The sequence below is a fragment of the Colias croceus genome, chromosome 19 (genome assembly GCF_905220415.1).
Source record: "Colias croceus chromosome 19, ilColCroc2.1".
NCBI classification, from domain to species: Eukaryota; Metazoa; Arthropoda; class Insecta; order Lepidoptera; family Pieridae; genus Colias; species Colias croceus.
The window spans coordinates 1,976,641-2,004,403 of record NC_059555.1 but is presented as its reverse complement, the minus strand read 5'-3'; the positions used below and the strand labels follow the sequence as shown (position 1 = coordinate 2,004,403).

At 31.9% G+C, this 27,763-nt stretch overlaps 2 protein-coding genes across 3 annotated transcripts in view; one reads left to right on the top strand and one right to left on the bottom strand.

Moving 5' to 3' along the window:
• Nucleotides 1-199: 199 nt before the first annotated feature.
• Nucleotides 200-5,786, bottom strand: LOC123700299 (60S acidic ribosomal protein P2). Its single transcript, XM_045647483.1, has 5 exons — nucleotides 5,656-5,786; nucleotides 5,275-5,447; nucleotides 1,794-1,886; nucleotides 917-1,003; nucleotides 200-293 (listed from the first exon to the last, which is right to left on the bottom strand). The coding sequence occupies exons 2-4, from the start codon at nucleotides 5,444-5,446 to the stop codon at nucleotides 930-932; spliced, it is 339 nt and encodes a 112-aa protein (XP_045503439.1). The 5' UTR covers nucleotide 5,447; nucleotides 5,656-5,786; the 3' UTR covers nucleotides 200-293; nucleotides 917-929.
• A 3,775-nt stretch (nucleotides 5,787-9,561) lies between these two features.
• Nucleotides 9,562-27,763, top strand: part of LOC123700454 (potassium channel subfamily K member 15) — a 28,869-nt gene continuing 10,667 nt past the window's right edge. The window contains exons 1-4 of one of the 2 annotated variants that reach the window (XM_045647666.1): nucleotides 9,562-9,672; nucleotides 22,925-23,079; nucleotides 25,817-25,964; nucleotides 26,477-26,613. In XM_045647666.1, coding sequence (XP_045503622.1) covers nucleotides 22,962-23,079; nucleotides 25,817-25,964; nucleotides 26,477-26,613 — 403 coding nt within the window. In that variant the 5' untranslated portion in view covers nucleotides 9,562-9,672; nucleotides 22,925-22,961. Of the gene's footprint in view, nucleotides 9,673-14,227; nucleotides 14,369-22,924; nucleotides 23,080-25,816; nucleotides 25,965-26,476; nucleotides 26,614-27,763 lie in introns of those variants that run through there. The other variant, XM_045647665.1, reaches the window with a different exon arrangement.

The window sequence follows — 27,763 nt, the reverse complement described above, 5'->3', positions numbered from 1 at the left end:
TTAATTTTCATACTACCTATGTAATCATCAAAAAGGAAAATAGATGCAAAGTGAAAGATTTTGTAAAAAAAAATTATGCTGATCATAATTCAGTGTTTTATGGAGATAATACCCACCAAATCTATTCAACATCATTTCTGACCATACAGTTAAAAACTATTCAAATAAATATATTCAGGGTAATAAATAAAAACAACAATTGTTTATAGCAAGGTATATTTCATAGAAACACACTCGCTGTCACGTTACACTTATACCAAAAATTGGAATAAAAACCGCGTACTCCGCGCCAACTGTAACAAAAGACAAGAAATTTAATACACATGGCAAAATTATCCTTCCTTCCTCTAAATAAAGTTAAATATTTGCAATTATGATTGTGGATAGTGATTATTATTATTATGGATAGTGATATTAATTTGAAAAAAATCTTAGGAAAGATCTCTATTTTTTACAAATTCACGCCATGTGGAATAAATAGCTATGCACCACTGAATGCACACCTTTGCACACCTTTCATTAAAATGAATCAACACATGTGTTGCTAAGTTTTTAATAAAATTGTTGCTCAAACAACTTCCGTGTATGCAAAACTAAAAGTATTTTCTTCAGGCCTCAGGGTTGTTTACCATGCCAATAACAAAATAATATAACATTATTGTGGATCAACTGCTGCTTAAAATTCATCTTTAAGAGGGAAACAATCCCATACATTAAAAACGACGTGTGGCATTCGGGGACTGCCGCGGTAACGCTATTGCATGCTATGCCTTCAAGCCACACCTCCGCCCGTCGGAGTGGGGAGCGTGAGGTTTTTTCGTTACGGAATTTCTCGATTCGGTCCTCGCGCTCAAGGCCCGCGATAGAAGTTATGCAATAGCTTACTAAAATCAATGGAAATACAATAAATCCTTACCACAGCTATGTGTTTAATCGAAGAGACCGAAGCCCATGTCCTCATCGTCAGATTCAGACTCTTCCTTTTTGGCTTCCTTCTTGTCTTCTGCAAGTATAAATTAAATACATTAGTAGTTATAAAAATAAGATTTATTGATTGGAATTGTATGACAATATAATCAGTTGATGAGTTAGTAACAGCACTGTTTCTCAGTCGAAAGATGGTGATAATTCATCATATCAATTAGAAGTTAAAATTTGTCCATTTCAAACATTTAAACTACATATTTAACGCTGTGTTTAGAAAATAATTTTAGTGAAACACACAAATTTTTAATATACTAAATAAAGAGGCATATTTATTTAATTCAATATTTTAAAACTTTGTACTTTCACTATCTACTACATTCTAAATAATTCCTTTATTGCACTTGTTACACTATGTAATATGCAGAACATGTCTGCAATTTGAAATTAATCATCAAAACATTTTCTTTCTTTAATGCCTCAAGTCTCATGAGTGAACTCATAAGTAAATCTCTATAATTCTACTAGCTTACCGCCCACGGCTTAGCCCGCTTTCTCTAAAACGATTTGAGATTTAAAATATCCTATCTCTGAAGTTGGATCGAAGGGTCAATTCTGTACATTGAAAATATTGAAAAAATAAATACATGGGGGTGTTACTGGATCGATACCAAACCCAAATATGTGATTAAAAAATTTTAAAATATCCTATCTCTGAAGTTGGATCGAACTGCACATGGTGTGCGAATTTTAAATCGGTTAAATGGTTTAGGAGTCCATTGAGGACTAAAATTGTGACACAAGATTTATATATATTACAAACTAACAATAATATACTACACTACACAATAGTTTATACTATTCCTTACCCTTCTTCTCCTCAGCGGCAGCTGCAGGCGCGGCAGCAGCAGCGGCGGCCGGAGCCGCACCACCAGCTGGCATTGACGAGAGCTTCTCGCGACCTGCATGTTTGTATTGTTATAGTAGGATTCACATGTAGGTGGGGATAGCAAGCAGTTTGGTGCATCAGTATGGTATGGAACAGCAATGTCGTTCAGACGAAAGATGGTGTTTGATTTGTATCATCATGTTATTAATAAGTTACATTAATGGGAAGATGAAATCCTAATGAAGATACCAAAGAAAAGGTAAAACTATACAGAAATAAGAGCCCCGCTTAGCGGGGCTCCGTCGACGCGCAAAAAAAAAAAAATCACTTTGGATCAAAAAATTTCTAAGTCCTTACTTTGCGCCCCCTTTGCTTTAGGCGGACCACAGTCTCCTCAATGAATTGATGAAATACACCTAAGCAGGCAGAATGTAGCTGTTTTAAATATCACATGCAACAGCTTTTTTAAGGAATTTATATTTCATACATGCAAATTCACTTTTTGACATACCTATGTTTATAACCCTTTCGGACCGGCGATTAAACTACATTGAAATTTATAATGTTGAACTCGAATTTTGGGTAAATTGGCGCCGCTGATCACGAATCTGCAACAATTTTCCGGATTTTCCGGCGCCATCTTGGAAAATTCATATACCAACAATTGTATCAAGCTGGGCCTATCATATCACACGTACAATTGTGAGGGTCACAATTGTATCATACTGGGCCCTACCTCTCCTGCGTTCAATTTACAGTTGCATCATGATATTAGAGTTAACGCTCTAATTTTTACGTTTTTCTGAATCAAATCGACAGTAAATGAAAAAATAATAAAAGTTAGAATTTTTATTAAAGTTACAAACACAACATTGTTCTACTTTTACATTATTAATAATCAACAAAGGCTTTGGAATCAACTGTTACATGAAATGAGATCAATTTTCTCTTAGTTTAATAATAATTATTATCTAAATTCAGTCTTTGTTGTGAAAATCAAAGAAACAGTTTCGGTCTTTGTTAAGGCACAAGTAAATGTCACACTTTGAGCAGCGACAGCGACTACGACTAGTGCAACCAGGAGCACGACAGCAACGAGGCTGCTTCAGAGTGTCGAAGACTGGCCAGTGGTTAAATCCGTCGTACTGTCGGTCGACTGTGGGAAGAGACTTTACTCTGTATTTGGAACTGGAAGGCATATCAGCAAATTCCAGGTCTTCCCTTGGTCTCTTTCTTGGAGGACCATTAAGAAGATGGTCACTTATAGACAACCGGAACGCCAGCAAATCCATGACGTCTTTAGATTTACGTTTATTGGCTTTGCAGTCATCTCGATACTCAAACCAAGAGTTTACAATAGCCAGGTCGAACATGTGGATGATAACCTTCACAGGCCACTTTCTAGATTTACGCCATGTTCGATAAGTCTCTAGCATCTGGTCACAAATATCTACACCCCCCATGAAAGTGTTGTAATTTTTAACTATGGCGGGACATGAGACCTCTATGTATCGTTTCCTCTTTTTATCCCATCTTGAAACTTGAGTTCGGGGCTCTGCTCCAAAAGCTGTTGAGACCATGAGTACTCCTTTATTGTCCTTCCATTTTACGATGCTCAAGGTGTTGTCCCTGTTTACAATCTCTTCATCTTCTCCTCTATTCATCCTGGTATCTTTCTTGAATTCGTACAGCGTCTTCTTTTTGGTATTAAATCTATTAGCCATCAGAGTTCCAGTTCCTTCTATTTTTCTATTAACTAACTCTTCCATTAAAGGCAGTGAAGAAAAATACCGATCGAAGTAAAGGAAACTTCCTTCTGGGAGTGTAGTGGCCAAGCGTAATACAACAGAAGCACCGACGCCAAATTTATCTGAATCAGGTAAGTTCGTAGTGGAGCCTTGATATATTTCAAAGTCTAGAACTTGTCCCTTGGAAGTAGTTACCACGAAATTCTTCAATCCTGCTGGACGAGGTTTGTTTTTAACGACTACTTTCAAATCGCATCGACCTTCAAACGGTATCATTTGCTCGTCGATGGAATAGTTACCAGCATCTCTTGGCAACTGCAGGCATCTGTTTCGGACGGCATCAATAACAGGTTGCACCCTCCACAACCTATTTTTAGTTTGTTCTTTAGCCCGATTCACCGCTGCAACGTCTACACAATGCAGGTTTGTTCTTAGGAGGAAAAACCGTTCCCTAGACATTGCATTTGCAATTGGGTCATACCGGTATTTTTCACTCCAAATCATCTTGAGTCTTGGAAATTTAATACATCCAACTATGGCATGTATTCCGAAAAACTTCTTAATATCCAGTATAGAACAAGGCGGTTTCATTTGTATACCAGTATTGGCCATATAATACTGATTGGTGGTCAAAGCCATCTCTTCCATGAGCTCGACATTGAAATAGCGCTCGAAATATTCGTATGGGGTAAGAATTTCAACTGGTTCACGAATGGCACCTTCTGGAAGAGTTTTACTATTAAAGGGCTTCTTCTGCCATGATGCTTGCGCACTCAGAGGCAAGTTATCTTCAGCACTGTCTTCATCGTCATCAGATGAAGAGGAACCTTCACAGTCGGGATTTTCTTGAATAAAGTAGTCCGCGTCCAGTTCGTCACCATCATCGCCCTCATCCCCAGAGTCATTGAGCATCTCTTCAATAGCAGCATCATTCAAAATCACAGACATCGTAAGGAAACTGAAAAAAAACGAATAATCATTAGGAACTCAAAAACTCATGAGGTAGGGTAGGGCCCACGTCGACACAATTGTGTCAGAAAAGTTCGTTAAGCCATTACGACAAAGCCTTTGCTTGCCGCTAGTCACTGTCATCGCAAAAACATTGTATGTTTAACTATTTATCTAATTAATAACACATATATAACTGAACTTACAAAATAAAGCAACAGTAGGTACATACCTTCGCAAAGTCGGGGAGCGCAAACAGTCACGAACTGAACAGGTTGAAACCTGCTCGCTGACTGAGTGTCGGACCAAAATTTCATTTCAAGGTCAAAATTGCTTCCCGCACAATCGTGCCATACTAGGCCCGTCCCCTCCTAACGAAAAACTGCTGAGATAAACTCGACTTTGTGACCCGCACAATTGTATTAGAGCGGTCCGTAAGGGATAAAACAATCTGAGGAGAACTGTACGAGTTATTAGCTCTGAATTTACATTTAAATTGTTACAATACAAGAGTGATCTGCAGATAATTAATATCAACAGGATAGTGTCTCCAAATGTGATGTCTTTTAGATATTTGTAAACAAACATGGGATAGAAACGAAATTTCTACCTGCACCTGTACTTAACTATACAGCTGTCAGCTAGTAACTATAAAATGACTAATTTTATAAGGTAAATATAGCCTTAACCACGTGTCGGTTACAAATAAGCGTGGTCAGCAATTTACTAGTCGAAGTCTAACAAAATAATAGAACACGTGCGTACCTTCCGCGATCAAGTCATCGATGGTCTTGCCATTGAGCTCGGCGATAACCTTCTTCAGTTTCTCGCCATCAGCTTCAATACCGACTGAGCTGAGGATCTTTTCGATGTCAGCAGCAGCTGGTGACGCCTTACCGCCCAAAACGGCTAACAAATACGCGGCCACGTAACGCATTCTGAAAGTAATAAAATGCTTGAATTACACTAACACCGCGTTAAAATGCCCTTACGGGTGTTAAACACATAGGTTATGTTACACTGCGCACTTTTAATCCAAACATATCTTGGAAATTATAACACTTATTACATTTTTATACTTATTTACGTGTATTCGTATTAGTAAATTTCATTAATACACATTTATTTTTGATTTAAATCACTTACTTTAAGTCTTATGACACGAAACGTGTATTGCCGTGAAATAAACGTTTGCTTGAACGAAATGTCAAAGCAAAAGAGAGATGGCGGGTTCTCGTTTCTAGTTTTGAAAAGTGACAGGTGACGTGACAGATAAAGGGTTACCATTTATTTGTCTGTAGTTTATGATTCACGAAAACTCAAAATTTATTTTTCCTTTTGCATTAATATTATTTAGTGTTTCCAAAAACGGATTTTCATCTTTTTTAAATAATTTATATTCATGCTAATTTACGGTAAACATATTTATAGTATTTAAAATAAATATTTTTTTAACCCTTAATTCGACAGATTTTTTTTATAATTTAATTTGTATCAGTGTTACTAATTTCAGTTCTTAGCTTATCTAGGACCCTAAAAAAAATACAAAAAAAAATCTATTGTTTTCAGTTTCCTGAAAAACCTACGTCCTGTATACTGGACCATATCAAGTTTACAACAAACTGATGCACTTGAATCATGTGTAGTATATTTCCCACTGTCAAAAAGATAGAATATAAAAACCAGAGGTTCAATAGAATATTATTCAATATATTTTGGTAAATTAAGTCTCAAAGTTACATCGTTTTACGCTTAAATACTAAAAGTAACTCTTAAATCTTATAAATTATAAAATTCACAATTATTTTTTTAACATCATAATAGGTAATCTATACAGTCTTCATAATAATCAACATTTAGTGAAAATAAATCAGTCTCAGATATAAAAATGAGTATCAAAAATATCGATGTAGAATGAGAATCATTATTTTATCTATCTACTTAATATCAAAATTATAAAAGCAATTTCTTTTGGTCACTAAGCACAACCTCTGTTTGCATTTGGAACACTGCATGTTCGTTTTATTGTTCTTGCAGAACTTATAACGTCCATACTTAAGTGGTATATTCAGGCCAATGGTTGTATCCATCATAACCAATATCATAACGTACAGAAACTGGGGGCTTCGGTGCACTTGGGTTTTCGATCAGAGCTTTTTTCGGTACAGGGTTTGGGGGTTCTGTCTCAACCGATCTTCCCTTTTGCCACAATTCAACTGCCAACTTCTGTCTAAACTTTTTTAGGTTTAAGTTTTTCAGGCTCTTCATGTTGCATTCTCTCCTGTAGAGCAGCCAAGCATTGTTAACCGATATGTCTAACATTTGGCCAAAGGTGTTCATGTACCAACGACGGCTCTTGAAAGATGTTCGATAAAGAGCTATCAACATGTCGCACAGATCAACGCCTCCCATATGTTGATTATAGTAGCTGACTAATTGGGGATATGTGACACCAAGTTTTCTTTTCTGTTCTTTGCTCCATCTCTTGACTTCTTGAACAGGGTAAGCATCTGCATAAGAAAAGGCCAAACTCAAAACCTTATTATAGAACCATTTTACAATGACGATCTTTTTATCGTTATCTACGACTTGGCTAAATCTTGTGTATCATTTTCGGAACTGTCTAATAAATTCATGCGCTGTAAGCTTGAGTCAATGGAAGGGCAGGATGAGGAGGACAAATCTTCAGTTCTATTATGAATAGCAATACCCTCATCAGGTTCAGAATCAGTGTCTATATCGGAAGGACCATATTCAGGTGGTACCAATGCTACTTAGCGTTGTCCTCTTGACATGAAGTTCTAAAAAAGATAAAAATAGTAAAAATCCAAACATAATAAATGCGGATCCCTAATGCAGAATTATAATAAACAACAAAAGTTAATTTTCTAATAAGTCGACAACGAGAACAATACTGGACATATAATTTTGTATATAGTTTTCTATAACTTTGATAAGGGGAAGAATACTGGACATTCAGGTAGTGGGTCTTGTAAAAACGAAACAAATCACAGTAAGACAATAAATATATTATAAGTAGCTTTACGTGTATTTTATCTGGAACTTTCAATGATACTACGAAAAAAATAAGCCGTAAAAAATGAATAAAGTGCAACTTACCGAGAGCCTGCGCGGCACTTTGCTTCTCCCCGCCACCTCGCCGGTGACTGCTCGATTCCCGTCGAAGTGTGTGCCTCACCGATTTTTGAAAACGTAGCTAGATAGTTAAGGATTCGATTATGCCGTTTTAGTTCAAGTTATAAGGTCTAGTTTTTTAAGCAGATTTTTTTTTATTCAACGAGAAGTATACTGCACGGCGTCGAATTAAGGGTTAATCCTTTATATTCACTATATTCATGTTAACACAGCATGTATACAGGGTTACAGGAAAAGTCGATGTAGATCCGTTAAGGGCATGTAGTACACATCATTTCTGAATGATTTCACTAAATAACCTCCCATCCTAAACTTAACCGTTTTCGAGATATTCGAGTTTTAATTTTTTTTATGAAAATGCCCAATTTTTCGGCTATTCAATTGAATATTTTGAATTTTTTTGACTCTTATGATTATTTTTTTGGTTTTTTACATGAAGAATGAGATGCTTAATTACCTCAATGACTAAAATTGCACGTAAGTTAACTAAATAGGTCATTGTAGACGATCGAAACTTAAGAAAATAAGTACAAATTATAAAAATATATTTTTCTTTTCTGGATATCTCAAAAAATTATTATGGCACTTGCTCTGCAGATGTGCTTACATCACTTTCGATTATTTTTCTCACTCTCATCTGCACTTACGATTTATAAGTTTTATCGCTCACACGCACCGGATTAACTTGAAGGACAATAGCCGAGGGACCCGTTAGACCTACTACCTGAACCTTTTCAACTGTGTTTTTTTCTATGAGTTTAAATACAACCATAGGTTGTTATACCTCGTTGGATAGCTGATAAAATGTAGATGTTTTTAAGCATATCTGCAGAGCAAGTGCCATAATAATTTTTTGAGATATCCAGAAAAGAAAAATATATTTTTATAATTTGTACTTATTTTCTTAAGTTTCGATCGTCTACTATGACCTATTTAGTTAACTTACGTGCAATTTTAGTCATTGAGGTAATTAAGCATCTCATTCTTCATGTAAAAAACCAAAAAAATAATCATAAGAGTCAAAAAAATTCAAAATATTCAATTGAATAGCCGAAAAATTGGGCATTTTCATAAAAAAAATTAAAACTCGAATATCTCGAAAACGGTTAAGTTTAGGATGGGAGGTTACATAGTGAAATCATTCAGAAATGATGTGTACTACATGCCCTTAACAGATCTACATCGACTTTACCTGTAACCCTGTATAATGCATATTATTTTGTCAATAATGATTGACATACAAACTCAACATTAATTGTAATTACCACAGAACATTGCACTGTTTGTTTTTACTGTTTTGTGGAAATAACGTAGTATTTGTATTCTCTTTGAATTGAAAATTAGACAGTGGCATTATACTATTATGCACAATGCGCATTTATGAAAAAACTTACGTACAACACGTTATAATTTTATTCACTCTGCCTAAGCGCTCTGCATGAACAATCTTTTTCGTATTTTTCAGATTAATACAATTTAGAGATTCGCTGAAATACTGAGAATCTATGATACTTTCAGATTTGGGCATAGCGAACTCGGGCAACTTGATATTATATTTTATCTTCTTGCCACGAAAAAAGTAAATAAAAGTTCTTCGCTTCTTTTTAAAAGCAGCAATAAGAAACAAGTGATAACTGCGTTAAAAACAACCGACTTCAAACTTGCACTTGCAAAATTTACAAATACCTACAGACAAAAATGCTCATAAAATAAAAACTACTGGGCCTATCCGAATAAAATTTTTATGGGACCAATTCGACACCATCCCGCATCGAACAAAAAAAGAATCACGTAAATCGGTTCAGAAACCTCGGAGTAATCGGTGTACATACATAAAAAAAAAAAAAAAAATATACCGGCCGAATTGATAACCTCCTCCTTTTTTTGAAGTCGGTTAATAAAGAATTATCTATGGTCATTATAAATTGCCGAGGTAAATAATTGTGAGCAATTGTGAAATGTGATATCTACAACTGGCGCCATGACGAGGCAAGCAAACAAGCAAAGGTAAGAAAATAATTAAAATGATACATATAATAAATTGTATATATATATATACTTAGTAAATAATCACATTTTATTAAAACTGCTAATATTACTGCCATCTAGTATCTGTTTTAGTAACTAGTAGTCGGTCCAAGGGTCCAAAATTTGACCTTTCACCGTTGTCGCTTGTTCTTAACATATTTTATCAAAGATGGCGGTATACAAATATAATAATCGTAATTAATTCGTCTGACTGCTGTGCACAGTGCAATAATTATTATTTATTGAATTTTGGAATGATGATAAGTTTACTTAGTTGAGAATACAATTTATTAGCTACATATTTTATAACTTTCTGCTGGGTGAATTTATAAATTGTCTCTATGTCCCTTTGTATGCTTAAAACTTTAAAACTACGCAACGGATTTTGATGCCTTTTTTTTAATAGAGAGAGTGATTCAAAAGAAAGGTTTTAGTATAATTTATTAGGTTTTAGACAAAGCGGGCGGTAAGTTAGTTTTGAATCGTAGCCTCAAGGGTACATTTTTAGTACCTAGGTATTTTAATTACCTAAATATAATATTTTTAATTTAATTTAATTTCATAATGCATGCCACTGAGCCCGGTCGATATAAATCATCGTAGGTACTGTAGGTATACCTACCTATTCCTTTTCCTGACCCAACCTTTCAGGAAGTTATTTTTAGTAAACAAAGTCATCCTATTTTGTGACCACCATTCAGCAATCAACATTTTTTTTCCTAGTATTTGTGATTTTCATTTCAAGTCAAAATACATGGTTCATTTTATGTATTTTTACGTCAAATAAAAAGAGATACCTAATATTAAGATTTCTTACGGCTTCCAAAGATAAATTGCTGTACATTAACTCCGCGATAATCTTGACAAACGAATATTTCAAGTCTGACAATAAATTAATTTGTACAAGATTTGTACTTATACAACAAAATAGATGTGTTCTTGTGTTTGTTATTTTTCCACGTTCAACATTGTATTAAATGCAATATTTTATTTTAATTTCTTTAAAAAATGATAATATAATCATAGGTTCGAAGCTATGCGAATTGCAACATGAAATTTGAAATTAAGAATAATATTTTATTATTCAATTCTATTCCGAAAAAAAAAATACCCTACCTACTTTCTAGGTGAGAATTTATTATTTACTTTTTAACACAAATTCCTGAAGCGATTTGTCTGGGTCATAGAAAGGAATAGAGAATTCTTATTTTTGGAAAATTATCATTCTTAAAATTCATCATCGTAATATTATTAAATACATAATATTACGTTTGATAATTAATGAAGGTGACAAAAAAGACTTGTAATCAGTGTTCCTAGACCACCATACAATGAAGATCATACGGATACTTAAACTTTTATACATACCATTTTTCTTGGACAAACGACTCTAACCAAAACGTTTAATAATATGTAAAAAGTTGCAATCTTGGTTGCAACCTTGGTTGCAACTTTAGCCTTTTATAAACAACACCATCTGTCGAAACAAAATTAATTCTTTATGGCCTGTCATAAAAGTGTGGCAAATTTAAAAGAGATTTATTTCTCTGGAACAAACTAGCTGTTACTTTTGGTTTTGTTCGCTTTTGCTTGTTTCTTGTATCACGGGATGTAGTAGGTAATGCGGATAATCGAAACCGCGTTCGAGAACCTACTACAAAAAATGTGTTCATAGAATAATCCTTTGATATTTCACAAAAATGTTTATAAAATATAGTTATAACATGATTATTTCAAAACGTATGTTCGATAGTAGGTACTATAAACTTTTTAAAACCGTACCTAGATATATTTAAAATATTTACGTGAAACTTTCAACAAGTTTTAAGAGGAAATGGCTCTCATCGCATTAGAATAAATGTAAATTTATGTCTTGCCCTCAAATTATTTTTATAGAGGGCAATATTTATGGATGTACATATTGTAATCGTTGAGATTTCGAAGTGTGTTCTATTTACAACAATTTTACAAACACGATTATAACATTGAGCGACTATGTACTACGTAGTAATAAATAATAATACCTTCATAGATTATAATGGATGGATAAAATGGATCATATTAAAAATTATTGATATTAGATATGATGATGTTTATTAAAGGTTGTAGGTAGAATTATAGAATAATATATGTTATAGAATTATAGAATACCTAGTTGAAGACGCATTAATAATATCAATTATCTAGATACATGTAGATACATACTATAATTACAGTTTAAAAATAAGTAACTGATAGACTTGAGAGTTGAGACTTGGTGAGTTCTACAATCTCTTATCCCTACTACCTAATATTATAAATGCGAAAGTAACTCTGTCTGTCTGTCTGTTACTCAATCACGCCTAAACTACTGAACCAATTTGCATTAAATTTGGTATGGAGATATTTTGATACCCGAGAAAGGACATAGGCTACCTTTTATTAAGAAATATGTACCACTGGCGAAGCCGGGGCGGACCGCTAATATTAAATAAAGAAGTAACTTTCTGGATAGCCTTAAATAGTAATTATCATCTCATATTACATCTAAATGGAAATGTCTGAAAACAATAAATGTAGGCGGAATATAATTTTCATTCATCTACAGCTGGATTGTAATAGAAAATAATTAATTGAAACTAAATAATAGTCTTTGTAACATTTGTAAAATCGTTTTTGTTATAATTTCTCTCAAAAAACTTATTTTAGTTAGTATTTAACCATTGATATTAATCTGCTAGATAAATGGCTTCCTTTTCATAAGGATCGCAGTACTATGGCTTTTGTTTATCTTCACGAATTCCCTTTTTCAGCGGCGCAGTTGTTTAGGTACTTACCTTGACTACTTACCTTACTTACTTTCTCTGCATGGTGTAGTTTCGTTGTTCTCTAGAACGATTGTAATGAGATGAATATTGTTTTTTAATATACCTATGGACTTATTATATTATCCATCGATAAAAATATACGCTATACTTTCATCTTTGCGTTTTTTTCTAAACAATAATAATTGCCCAGGTTCGTTTAGGAATTTACTGCACTGTGAAATGCCTAGGAAAATTTTTCATTATTATATGTATAGATTATATTTGTTTTAATAAATAAAAGCTAGTACTACAATACAACTCAGTAGTAAATCTTTATTTCTTGAAATTCTGATGAAAAATTCTGCAATCCAACATTCTAGTCATCGACACGAAAAACATACGAATGTCACAAAGTATTTGTTACTTTACACATTAGTTTGAGACTTGTTCACATGACATGTTGATATATTCTTTTAAAAAGTTTTAGTAAAATTAGTAGAAAAGCTTTAAATTTTTCAGAGAAATAATGGTTCTTGGCCGTAAAGATATGTAAAGACGTGCCATCTAAAGTGATGGATGGAACATTTTCAACGTGTTTCAGTTTATTTTGAAACATTTATTTCAAATATTTGAGATTTGTAACTAATCATTCAGTGTTGTGTTTTGTGATGTTTTAGATACATTATATTTTGTACGGGGATTGAATTTCGCCCTTATCTAGGTATATATTATTTATTACTATCATAGCTAATACGAGATTGTTAATGAAGAATTAATAGAGAAGGAAGAAGGATTTGTAAGGACAGATTGCAAGCATTACGGAGTATTTAAATATTATTGATTCAGCTATCATTATATTATCATTTGTAATTATCAATGTACGTGTCCCAAACGACAGGAGATTAAAAAAGTTAGGAATCTACTTGAAAAAAAAAAATCTTTGTAGTCACAAAAGATGATGATAAAAGTCAATCGCTCTTGTTAATGGACACGGATATTGAACAGATTCTGAAATTCACAAAAAGCACAAGTAGTTTCCAATTTACTCAAAGAACCGTGTCTTGTTATGAATCACCAATCTTATAAACTTTGACAGATTAAAAAACCATATAAAAATATCCATATACAAGTTAAACGGCCAGCAATACTATTAACAAGTGCAGTCAGTTAGAAGCATTCCCGAAATACACCGGACGGTGGTACAATAAAAACTATAACTGATACGGGAACGCCGTCGCACGCGCATCTAATATTAGACTAGACTGCCAAAGATTATGAATACAGATACTGTACATTATACTTTAATGTGTAAGGGAACAATATATTAAATAATCATTTGATTACTAGCTCGAAGTTTAAAAAGAAAGAAGGTACTGAAATAAATAACATGAGTAGTGACGGCTTACGGTTGCTACTATCCTGCCTCTGACTATCGTATTTTATCGTTGAGATCCTTGTCAACTTGTGCAGAATGTGTTTGTTTAATTTGTATTTAGAAATAAGGAGAAAAACAGCAAAATACTGCGTAAAGGTCAGCTAATGATGAGTTATATTTTAGGACAATTTTGCATCTTGTGCGATATCGTCTTTTTACATTATACTGTTAAATTCCTTTAGGCAGACGTTAATAATGGAAAAATTAGATCCAGATAGTATCATTTCTAAAACATGTAATTTGTTGCACATCTGCATATTACCTTATCTATGATGCTTTTTACCATTGGCTCCTCGTTAGTCCTCAATTGTAAGTCAAGCATTCTGCTTCATTCTACCGAATTTAATATAAACATAATACATAATTGTGATATGATTGTAGACATTGCAATAAGTTGGGAACAGGATATTTATTAGTGTTGTGTAAAATGTGTGTTCAGTTTATATTTGTGTGGGTGAGTGTATAAATAATATTTGTGTACGGTTTCTAAGTGAGTAAGTTTTATGTATTGTAGTAAAACTATGAGTGGCGGTGAAAGATTTAAAGGCAATCTAAATATGACTGAAGAATTTCGTTCGTCATATGCGCTGTAGTATTAGTATTGGTATCACGTGTGTTTATGGTTAATTATACGTTTTATAGACTAATATGAAATGTCTCTCTATATGTGTACCTAGCAGAGATCGATTGAAATGGATAGATTGAATGTTTCAATTTTAGCAAGATTTATGATTCATAATTTTTTATTGTAGTTGATTTCTATCGTAAAACTGTTCCGAAGTATATTTAGATTCATATATATTTCATCGCAATTTAAGAGAAAAACAATATATGTTGATCTTTTATTCTTTCTTTCTAAATTGTCGATTAATGTAAGAAAAGCAAATCATTTTATTTCGGTACCTATGAATTGTTTTGTTTAAAATGTTTTAGTACACTTTAGAGGTCATTAACCTAAACGGTGTACCTACGTGTAATTATCTATCTATCTTAATTTCAGGTACACCTAATTTATTTTATAAATTCGAATGGTTATATCCATTGTCTCATGATAACGGTTGTACTTGCAGTAACCTCTTTGTATATTGTACACTGAAAAACCGTATTTAATGATAAACGTAATTATAAAAGGCCAGATTTTCGAGTCGTTTCTACGTTAGCCCTAATCATTGTGACACGTGAAAACCAGCTCCGTCACGCTGGAACCCGCTTTAAAAAAAACCTTACTTTTTTTCAGCCTATTTTACCTACAAACGATGCTTATAAATGTAGTATAGGTCAATTTTTTGTAGTCTTATTAGTTACTTAGAAAACATCATTGATATCGTTCGAAGTAAAAAATATAAATAATAGCGTGTTGATTAGTTTTGGAATGGGTTCCAAATTGATTGTAGTTTATTGTAGTGGCAAGAAAATTCTTTATTTGCGTTGTTTTATCTCAAATTATTGCAAGAAGGTCACAATAACAAGATTTTAAAAAATAAATAACACTTGTTCAAAAACTACAAACGATGCTAATAAATGTAGTATAGGTCAATTTTTTGTAGTCTTATTGGTTACTTAGAAAACATCATTGATATCGTTCGAAGTAAAAAATATAAATAATAGCGAGTTGATTAGTTTTGGAATGGGTTCCAAATTGATTGTAGTTTATTGTAGTGGCAAGAAAATTCTTTATTTGCGTTGTTTTATCTCAAATAATTGCAAGAAGGTCACAATAACAAGATTTTAAAAAATAAATAATACTTGTTCAAAAACTACAAACGATGCCAATAAATGTAGTATAGGTCAATTTTTTGTAGTCTTATTAGTTACTTAGAAAACATCATTGATATCGTTCGAAGTAAAAAATATAAATAATAGCGTGTTGATTAGTTTTGGAATGGGTTCCAAATTGATTGTAGTTTATTGTAGTGGCAAGAAAATTCTTTATTTGCGTTGTTTTATCTCAAATTATTGCAAGAAGGTCACAATAACAAGATTTAAAAAAATAAATAACACTTATTCAAAAACTACAAACGATGCCAATAAATGTAGTATAGGTCAATTTTTTGTAGTCTTATTAGTTACTTTTTGTAGTCTTATTAGTTACTTAGAAAACATCATTGATATCGTTCGAAGTAAAAAATATAAATAATAGCGTGTTGATTAGTTTTGGAATGGGTTCCAAATTGATTGTAGTTTATTGTAGTGGCAAGAAAATTCTTTATTTGCGTTGTTTTATCTCAAATTATTGCAAGAAGTTCACAATAACAAGATTTAAAAAAATAAATAACACTTGTTCAAAAACTACAAACGATGCCAATAAATGTAGTATAGGTCAATTTTTTGTAATCTTATTAGTTACTTAGAAAACATCATTGATATCGTTCGAAGTAAAAAATATAAATAATAGCGTGTTGATTAGTTTTGGAATGGGTTCCAAATTGATTGTAGTTTATTGTAGTGGCAAGAAAATTCTTTATTTGCGTTGTTTTATCTCAAATTATTGCAAGAAGGTCACAATAACAAGATTTAAAAAAATAAATAACACTTGTTCAAAAACTACAAACGATGCCAATAAATGTAGTATAGGTCAATTTTTTGCAGTCTTATTAGTTACTTAGAAAACATCATTGATATCGTTCGAAGTAAAAAATATAAATAATAGCGTGTTGATTAGTTTTGGAATGGGTTCCAAATTGATTGTAGTTTATTGTAGTGGCAAGAAAATTCTTTATTTGCGTTGTTTTATCTCAAATTATTGCAAGAAGGTCACAATAACGAGATTTTAAAAAATAAATAACACTTGTTCAAAAACTACAAACAATGTAGTTGATTGTAGCTAAACTCATATGTTTGTAGTGGCTGCTAAACCCCTGTAAGCAATAAAAAACAAAAAATTTAGTGTTCAATAAGTTAATATATTCAAAACAATTATGAGCCTTGGATTTCGTGTCGTTTGTAGTTTTATTATTAGTTGAAATTATAAAAAAATAACAAATAGTAGTACTAAGTTATATCACATATTACTCTTGTAATTGCATATAAATATTTATGATTATTTTATTACATAAAATAGCATATGTATTGTTTTTTTCTTCATTAAATCTTTTTTAGACACTACTTTTTTCTTAGAGCTGCTGGAGATTCCGTCATGAAGTTCCCATTTATTGTTGCTTCTACGTAAGTAAGGTCGATAATGACCAGTCTCATTGATATATATATGCTCTATGGCACCAACTAAAATGTACGTATTATTTAACACTTCTAGCTCAGCAGGGATTTGTTATAACGAAGTGCCAGAATTCGGATCCCTTTTGAGACTATTTTGATTGACCATACTTGTGAAGAAAACTTCAATATCAATCCATAGATGATTACCGGGTTGAAAGCTAAGATCATTTCTAATGTTACAAGTATGACACCGTCGTACATTTGATTCTAGATATTTCAATAATGATTGCTGTAGTCCTTGTATCCCATTATTTGTCAAGGGTTCAAGATGTGTAGCTATCACAGGTAAGGTAGATGAGCTACTTTTTTCGCAGTTTACACAGGTTGACTTAACGGTTACTGAAGGAACTTTTTTAAACATTTGCGTGATTGTGTTGCTTATATTAGAGTTACAGTCTATTATACCATTCTCAATTTTCATGAATTGAAGAATGAGATTTGCTCTTTGTTGATAGACGCTTGTATTTATACCTTTGGATGAAATTAATTTGATAATTTCAAAGACATCTGAGTCGTTTTTATCTACATAATTATGATATATAAATCGATCCACATAAGCGATAAGTATACAGTGTAATGCTGAATCAATAGGACACGTATTGCTTAATTTCACTAGTCCTTGTTTTGTTTTTAATGGCGCCAAGCAATTACCATTAATTAATAACCCTAATTTTGCTTTCGATTTCGGTCGCTTATGCTTATTTTCTATATCCGGATCTTTTTTTAGTATAATGACTAGCCTTATTATTTTTTAAAAGACCACCCCATTCATCTTGTAAATTCAAATAACTGTATTTATCTTCATTTTGAGAAGTACGAGTTAAATTATATTCACTTTGGTTGTCAACAATTGGATTTCGACCTTACTTACGTAGAAGCAACAATAAATGGGAACTTCATGACGGAATCTCCAGCAGCTCTAAGAAAAAAGTAGTGTCTAAAAAAGATTTAATGAAGAAAAAAACAATACATATGCTATTTTATGTAATAAAATAATCATAAATATTTATATGCAATTACAAGAGTGATATTTGATATTACTTAGTACTACTATTTGTTATTTTTTTATAATTTCAACTAATAATAAAACTACAAACGACACGAAATCCAAGGCTCATAATTGTTTTGAATATATTAACTTATTGAACACTAAATTTTTTGTTTTTTATTGCTTACAGGGGTTTAGCAGCCACTACAAACATATGAGTTTAGCTACAATCAACTACATTGTTTGTAGTTTTTGAACAAGTGTTATTTATTTTTTAAAATCTCGTTATTGTGACCTTCTTGCAATAATTTGAGATGAAACAACGCAAATAAAAAATTTTCTTGCCACTACAATAAACTACAATCAATTTGGAACCCATTCCAAAACTAATCAACACGCTATTATTTATATTTTTTACTTCGAACGATATCAATGATGTTTTCTAAATAACTAATAAGACTACAAAAAGTAACTAATAAGACTACAAAAAATTGACCTATACTACATTTATTGGCATCGTTTGTAGTTTTTGAACAAGTGTTATTTATTTTTTTAAATCTTGTTATTGTGACCTTCTTGCAATAATTTGAGATAAAACAACGCAAATAAAGAATTTTCTTGCCACTACAATAAACTACAATCAATTTGGAACCCATTCCAAAACTAATCAACACGCTATTATTTATATTTTTTACTTCGAACGATATCAATGATGTTTTCTAAGTAACTAATAAGACTGCAAAAAATTGACCTATACTACATTTATTGGCATCGTTTGTAGTTTTTGAACAAGTGTTATTTATTTTTTTAAATCTTGTTATTGTGACCTTCTTGCAATAATTTGAGATAAAACAACGCAAATAAAGAGTTTTCTTGCCACTACAATAAACTACAATCAATTTGGAACCCATTCCAAAACTAATCAACACGCTATTATTTATATTTTTTACTTCGAACGATATCAATGATGTTTTCTAAGTAACTAATAAGACTGCAAAAAATTGACCTATACTACATTTATTGGCATCGTTTGTAGTTTTTGAACAAGTGTTATTTATTTTTTAAAATCTTGTTATTGTGACCTTCTTGCAATAATTTGAGATAAAACAACGCAAATAAAGAATTTTCTTGCCACTACAATAAACTACAATCAATTTGGAACCCATTCCAAAACTAATCAACACGCTATTATTTATATTTTTTACTTCGAACGATATCAATGATGTTTTCTAAGTAACTAATAAGACTACAAAAAATTGACCTATACTACATTTATTGGCATCGTTTGTAGTTTTTGAACAAGTATTATTTATTTTTTAAAATCTTGTTATTGTGACCTTCTTGCAATTATTTGAGATAAAACAACGCAAATAAAGAATTTTCTTGCCACTACAATAAACTACAATCAATTTGGAACCCATTCCAAAACTAATCAACACGCTATTATTTATATTTTTTACTTCGAACGATATCAATGATGTTTTCTAAGTAACTAATAAGACTACAAAAAGTAACTAATAAGACTACAAAAAATTGACCTATACTACATTTATTGGCATCGTTTGTAGTTTTTGAACAAGTGTTATTTATTTTTTAAAATCTTGTTATTGTGACCTTCTTGCAATAATTTGAGATAAAACAACGCAAATAAAGAATTTTCTTGCCACTACAATAAACTACAATCAATTTGGAACCCATTCCAAAACTAATCAACACGCTATTATTTATATTTTTTACTTCGAACGATATCAATGATGTTTTCTAAGTAACTAATAAGACTACAAAAAATTGACCTATACTACATTTATTGGCATCGTTTGTAGTTTTTGAACAAGTGTTATTTATTTTTTAAAATCTTGTTATTGTGACCTTCTTGCAATAATTTGAGATAAAACAACGCAAATAAAGAATTTTCTTGCCACTACAATAAACTACAATCAATTTGGAACCCATTCCAAAACTAATCAACACGCTATTATTTATATTTTTTACTTCGAACGATATCAATGATGTTTTCTAAGTAACTAATAAGACTACAAAAATTGACCTTTACTACATTTATTAGCATCGTTTGTAGTTTTTGAACAAGTGTTATTTATTTTTTAAAATCTTGTTATTGTGACCTTCTTGCAATAATTTGAGATAAAACAACGCAAATAAAGAATTTTCTTGCCACTACAATAAACTACAATCAATTTGGAACCCATTCCAAAACTAATCAACACACTATTATTTATATTTTTTACTTCGAACGATATCAATGATGTTTTCTAAGTAACTAATAAGACTACAAAAAATTGACCTATACTACATTTATTAGCATCGTTTGTAGGTAAAATAGGCTGAAAAAAAGTAAGGTTTTTTTTAAAGCGGGTTCCAGCGTGACGGAGCTGTGAAAACCGAGACTTTTTCTTTTCTAAATGCGTTGGATCTGTGAAGTTGATTAATAACTCATCTAATTCACTAAATAAACTTTTCTAGATATATGGAGCAAAAAATATTACAGTGTATTTACGTTTGCCTTGCGTTAATTGGAATATTGTAATTTACTTTATTACTATCTATATTGTAATCGATGTCTTGCTGTACCTATGTACATGAAAAAAATTAGAAAAAAATGTGAAAAAAGAATGAAGAAAAAAGTGTTTATAAAGAACTTACTATTTTACATAATTTTACCGATATCAAACCTAGGCCATCTCATTTATAAAATTATAACCATGTACATCTAGGCAGTTAAAATTAATATTGATTTTTGGCTTTTCATCAAACTATGAAATCCGGTGATCTAATTATCGTACGACCATAAAAATAATAAAATCGTGACATATTGTCTGCGTCGTTACGACCTGATATAAATCGTATACCGGAGATGTTGGACAATAAAAATGATTTGCTGCTATACGCAACTGTGTAGATGTAAAGCTTTTTAACAACGTACGATTGTCGTGTCGCATGGTTTAACAAGGCGAGTTTTTGTATATTTTTTGTTGTAAAATTACTGCATTTCTTAAGAGAAATGTAGAATCTAATTAATCATAAAAGTTTTATTTGAAAAAAGATTTCACATTAGAGATTATTACCTACTTAATACTTGCAACTCTTTGTTTTAGTACAATTTTTTTTTGTCAACGATTGAACTATTCCGTAGCAAAACAGGGGCACAATAGCTTTTTTTCAATAAAAGTTTCATTAATTGAAGTGAAACTTCTTTATCGGGGTTGGAAAAAATTTAATGTAACATTTTTTCGTTACGCGTGACATTTTTACGTTACGCGCCATCTTTTTCTTATCCCTAGACCCTACCACGCAGGATTCGACGTATTTCTGTAAAGTTGCATATAGTAAATTATATTTTAAAAAATAAGGTCATAAAGAAGTTTCACTTCTTACGTGTGTATAACTAGTACACGCACACATTTTTTGTTATTTTTATGAATATTACTAACGATACAATTAGTAACTGCTTTATGCTCTCTATTAAAATAATGTACGTATATAAACCATTGTCTATCAGCAGATTATTTTTAAGTTTTTAATATAAAAATACACATAGAATTTCACTAACAACGTTAATTTAATTTTTGCGTAAATTTAACATTGTGTGTCGCACGTATATAACCAGCCTAAACACATTATAAGTAACGGCGCCAAAACTCTTGTAAATATTTAAAATATGAAATTAATTGAGTGCATGAAATATCATAAATTCATGCTCATTGCGAAATGTTTATGACATTTATTATTGAAGATTAATATTAATAATAATTTATGAACGTATTTTTATAAGTGGGTTATATTTCTGATATTTAACAAAAAAAAGGCTGTATTGGGAGCAATGTAAAATTTATTTATATCATAATTTATAAGTAACGTTGAATTATCGAGCGATTTTAAGGTTTTGAGCATGGAAATAAAGCGAAGACTACTGCCAAAGGTAGTGAAAATTTAATAGAGTTTAATTTCTTGATAAATTTCGATCTTCTGAGATAGTAATATGTTATAACGTTAAGTTTTTACGTATTCTTTTGTTAGGTTAATTTATCTTTTCTGTATCCAACATAAAATTCTCTCTCCCAAAACTCGAATTCAAAAGATTTTGTTGCATAATTTAAAGTATTGACGAAGGATATTATTTTTAAGTGCATGGATATTCGTAAAAGTAATTTTAGTTTAGTTAATATCTAACTGCATTTTGCAGCTAAGAGCAGTTGTTTATATATTGAGAATTTACTGTATAAACAGTACATAAATAAAATTAATAACTTGTATTGTGTAAACAATTGTAGCTTCTAGTTATTATTCCAACACAGATAATTTAAATCTAAGTAAATAGCGTGCAAGGTTTCAGTGTACCTATTTGTTAATTTGAAACTAGCGAGTGTGTTCTGTGTACTTGTGTAGATATTTTTAATTTGAGTGTTTTCCGGTGATCGACAACAATAAAATAATATTGATTGAAGTATTAGTCAGATCTAGGTAACTATACTATATTATCATCTTGATTCTAATAAGATGCTAGAAATAAATGATGTCTTTATGACAAAAATGCATATATGTGTGCATAATAAAAATACATCGTAAGTTATAACTAGCTTTAAGCAAATTATTCAGTGCTGATAAAGTGATAAATAATTTTTAGACCAAAATAACATTCATTCTAATTACGTTTTAAGAATGGATAACTTGTAATTTATTTCAATTTTAGCCATTCATAACAAAAACACTTTCACATCTTCAAATGAACACTCTTACATTTTCCCTACACATAATTTTTCCCACTACATAAAACAATTTTCCTTACAGTGACAACCCGCCAATGGCGTCCCCAGGATGAGCCAAGATGGCGCGACGTAAGCGCCGCTTCGGGTCCCGTCTCCGGGACTACGTGCGCGGTTTCCTCGCCTTCCTCTTCAGCAACGTGGGCATCGTGGTACTGGTGGTCGCGTATACCATCGCTGGTGGGTATTTATTATATTCTTTAGGTTGGTAGGAGGTGAGAAATAGAATATGACTTCTCCACCAAGGTCAGAGCGGGATAGCTCCTGCCCATGTTAGAATTTTCTAGAAACTAATGGTCTACGTGCGCGGTTTCCACCGTTCCTCTTCAGCAACGTGGGCATCGTGGTGCTGGTGGTCGCGTATACTATCGCTGGTGAGTATTTATTATATTCTTTAGGTTGGTAGGAGGTGAGAAATAGAATACGACTTCACTACCCAGGTTAAAACGGGATAGAAAGGAAAGGCTCTTTAAAGCCAGTATCTTTGCTAGCTTTCGGTAATATAAAATTTTCACAGCTACTGTCATATTCTATAAGACATAACAGTTTCCATAATTATTAATTACAATAAAAACAGTCATAATTTTAACGTCTTCAGGAAATTATTTTACAAACAGCTGCCATAAGAATGAAGTAAAACACAAATAACAAGGTGTAAAGCCTTATAAAGTGACACGAATTGCCTTCAGATAAGGTTTCTATTACCCATAATAATAAATTACTTACACCCTTTTGCTATACCAAATGTTCCGTAGTAACCAAGTATTCCGTAAATAAAGAGCAGGAGCCTTTATGCCTACAAATAAAACTGAATTCGCTTAAAATTGTTCTTATTTTCCTTACCTTTATATTGAATCTGCGTCTATGAAGAAATTGAAATAGAAATTGTTTTACAATTTCTTCTGTTTTTTTAAACGAGACAGCCTGGACAAGCGTTTTTTGTTCCTCTGTGTTATTTATCTACTTCTTTTAGATAATTATATGTATATTGCTGTGCAAAGAATGTATAAATATTATAGAGTTGACTTTATAAATAAACAATTTTTATAGTAAACGATTAAATAAAATGTCACAAAAATTAAAAATACCATTTAAGTAGTAATTGCCCTCGAAACATTGGTTCAGAAATTATAGGTACATAAAGTTAAATAGAAATATATACGTAAAGGTCAACACAATATCTTTCCATTAACTATGTTAACCTTGATATTGGAGAGATAATCACGTTAATACGTATTTTATTTCCCTCGTGTTTATTTCAATTATTTCTTGTTTCTGACGGTAATTACAGCCTGGCAAAAAGATGAAGACAATAAAATATGGAGGCAGTAGGTAATTGGTTTATTTACTTGATTACTACGGAACATTTAATTGCGACGAATTAAACTAAAAACGAGAGAACAGTTGAAACAAACATTACCTACCGTTGAAAACAACATTTTTTCTCGTGCTCTCGTTGCCCAAGTGAAGCCGGGAGAAGTCGCTATAAAATATTATACTCATCTTAATAAAAAAACACATAAAGAAAATGTTTTGTCAGCAACCATAATAATTATCCCTTAGAACCATTACTTGTAATTTGACTGCATTATACTCAGAGGCATTAAATGTTGAAAAGATTCATTACGTCACATAATTATTGATTATTCACTCTATTATTGTGTGAAAATAATAGGATTAGATTCAGCTCCTGTCTTTGGGGAAATGGAGCGAGGGCTTATTCAATTTAACGCAAGTCAAAATCTCCGCGATCTATTACGATAGATCGCGGCTTGCGCTATCCTTTTACTATGAACAGCATAGGTCCACAGGAGAGCGCCGAGCAACATGTCCTCTCTCTGGAAAGGCTCGCTGCCGACTGATTTTATTCGGGTCGCGCGCAGTGTTTTATAGTACTTTAAAAAAAATTGTAGAAAAATAATAGAGGTACCTTAGTTGATTTTTTAAATTTTATCTTATAAGTAAGACGTTCTTTTATTGCAATATGTATAAATTATATTCAACTAAGTCAAATATCTTGGTGAAAATAATCATTTTGTCGACTATAATTTCTAAAAAAATTCACATTGTTCGGATTTTAATTTCGTAAGTTAGGAGTCCAAAATAAAAAAATCTTTTAACTAACTATTTTAATAAGGATTTTTGCAGTTAGTTAAAAAAAATGTGTGTTAGATCTGTCAGCAATTTCAGATATTTTTAGCTTCGAAATTGACACTAAAAGTGAAATCAAGTAATCATCGGCTCAGTTATCTTGATGGTATTCACAAATACTGTATTAATTGAAATAAACTCTTAACTAACTATATAGACAATAAAATTTCCTAAAATTATTAGTAATTCATATGTTTGTAAGATAAGTGGTTGATGGACAATCTGGTTTGGAAAATCACATATTTGAGCCAAACAGCGCACGGACCGCGTACACGGCCTTAATCTTGGTTGAATTTCAATAGCTTCGCTAGTCATCGTGTGCCAAGGTCGGCCTTCATTATGCTAGATTAATTTCGAAGGTCTTCTGTAAAAGGTCCTTTGAAATTCGTACTAAATATAGATTCGAATTTAAAAATATTATGAGGGGACGTCTTCGGTAGATATCTAGTGGTTTTTGTTCTGAACTTTATTTAAGGACTTTTTCGACAAATACTCTCAAGGCGGTTTTTAAGGCTTTGCCAGATAGAACTCGTGCTTAGCGCGAATCAGAGCGCTAACCTGACGCAGCGCTACGAGTGCTACGACGCCAAATTGTGTTGTGACTACGCGTACGCGGTAACGTCATACCGACAGCAACGTTCTGACGCGCGCTTACAACGCTTTCTGTATGTCAAAGCTAACAGTAATTAGTACAATACTTCGTGTGCTATTAGCGCGTTCTATCTGACTAAGCCATACGTGTTGAGATATATTCATTTGATTTCAGGCGCTTTCATGTTTCAAGCAATAGAAGGTGCGAGCGAGATGGAGAGAGTAAACAATATGGCGAGGGAAAGGGACAACACTGCACAGTATTTGTGGCAAAACGTCACGTTAACGCTCAATTTGTTCAATGATACTGCTCTTAAAGAGAGGTATGTGTATTGTGTGTCCTTTATCAATAGAATTTTTGTTAATCTCTATTATTTCATAAAGAGTGGGAAATTAATAAAAATGTAAATGTAAAATTAATGCTATGTTTTACTGTAATATAAAGAGTCATATCAAAGTTTTTGGAGGCTACTTTTGCAAATTGCTTTAAAAATAAATTGTAGCGTAAAAATTAAAAAAAAGTCAACATAATTAAATTATTTATAACGATAAACTTTGCTTCCTATAAACTTATCATGCTTTGAGGTACTCTGTAAGTCATAATTTTGCAAGTGATACTTTTTTAGGCGAGTTGAGAGTGAAATTTTAAGGTCGCGTCATGGCAATATCGTCACGTCATGGCAGTAACGTCGTTTTCAGTATCTTTGAATTTTGCCAAAGAATTTTCACTTCTGACACGTGTGCTCTTTTTTGTGATCATTTTTATTTTTATTTTCTACACACTAACTAGTTATATATATTTTTTTATTAATTTTCATACTTACCTTTATTACAGAATTAGTATAGAACTACTGCACTATCAGCGTAAGATAGTGTTTGCTGTCCGCCGCGGGTGGGACGGCAGCCGATCGTCCAGGCAGTGGAGTTTCTCCTCAGCTTTTTTGTATTCCTTGACTGTTATCACTACTATAGGTCAGTATAATATGACACGACACGACACTTCACAAACACAAATGTATATTATACTAGCTGCGCTTCGCGGTTTCACCCGCGTGGCTCCACTCTTGTTCGACTTAGCGTGATGATATAATTATAGCCTATAGTCTTCCCGATGAATTTTTATATAACACCGAAAGAATTTTTTAAAACGGACCAGTAGTTCCTGAGATTAGCGCGTTCAATCAAACAAACAAACAAACTCTTCAGCTTTATAATATTAGTATAGATGTACTTTAACATCATAGTTTAAAAAATGCAAGTATGACTGACTGACGTATAGATGAAAGTTTGTACTATGAAAATTTATGATCATTGGTGAAGTTGAGGCCAGCAGCTAGCTGATAATAATATATTAAGCAAAACTGAAACTAAAACTCAAATATTATGTAGTTTCAAGGACTGGTATGAAAACACTGACAATGCACGAAAAACCTTTCATTTGTAATATTTTAATTTTAAACGCATTGAATACAATTTCAAAATTTAATATCGAAGATTCATAATGTTTATTAAAATGGAGTAAGGACTTGTAATTTTGTGATATTCTATTTTTATTTTCGGAGGAATTTATTTCGAATTTCTAATAAAAAAGATAAATTGTCTACCAAATATTAGATACTTACGTACCTACTTAAAAAGTAAAAATTAATACAAGGTTGATAGACTACAACCTATAAATTAAAAAGGTTATTAGTTAGATCATATTTTATTCATTAAAAATACAGTATTTTATAAAAATCTATTATTATTTTACCATTACCTTCTTTTACATCATACCGAGTAACGACTCTATTTTCCGTTAACACAGGCGAAGCCGGGAAAAGTGGCTATAGTCCTTAGACCTAGAAACCATTGCCAACAAAGCAATTTATATTACATATAAATATAATATACTATACACAACAGGCATAATCTTAGACATTAATCTATTAATATATCTAGTGTAATAATTAATCAATCCAAATACATTTGCGATTTACATACGATGATACATTTTCATTATATTGAAGATACACGAATGTCTGTTTGTTTATATAATGGGAAATTGTATGTTAATTTAATATGTAGGTGTGTAATTAATCTTCAGTCTTCAGACTAGACTAGACTTCAGTTAGTATAATTA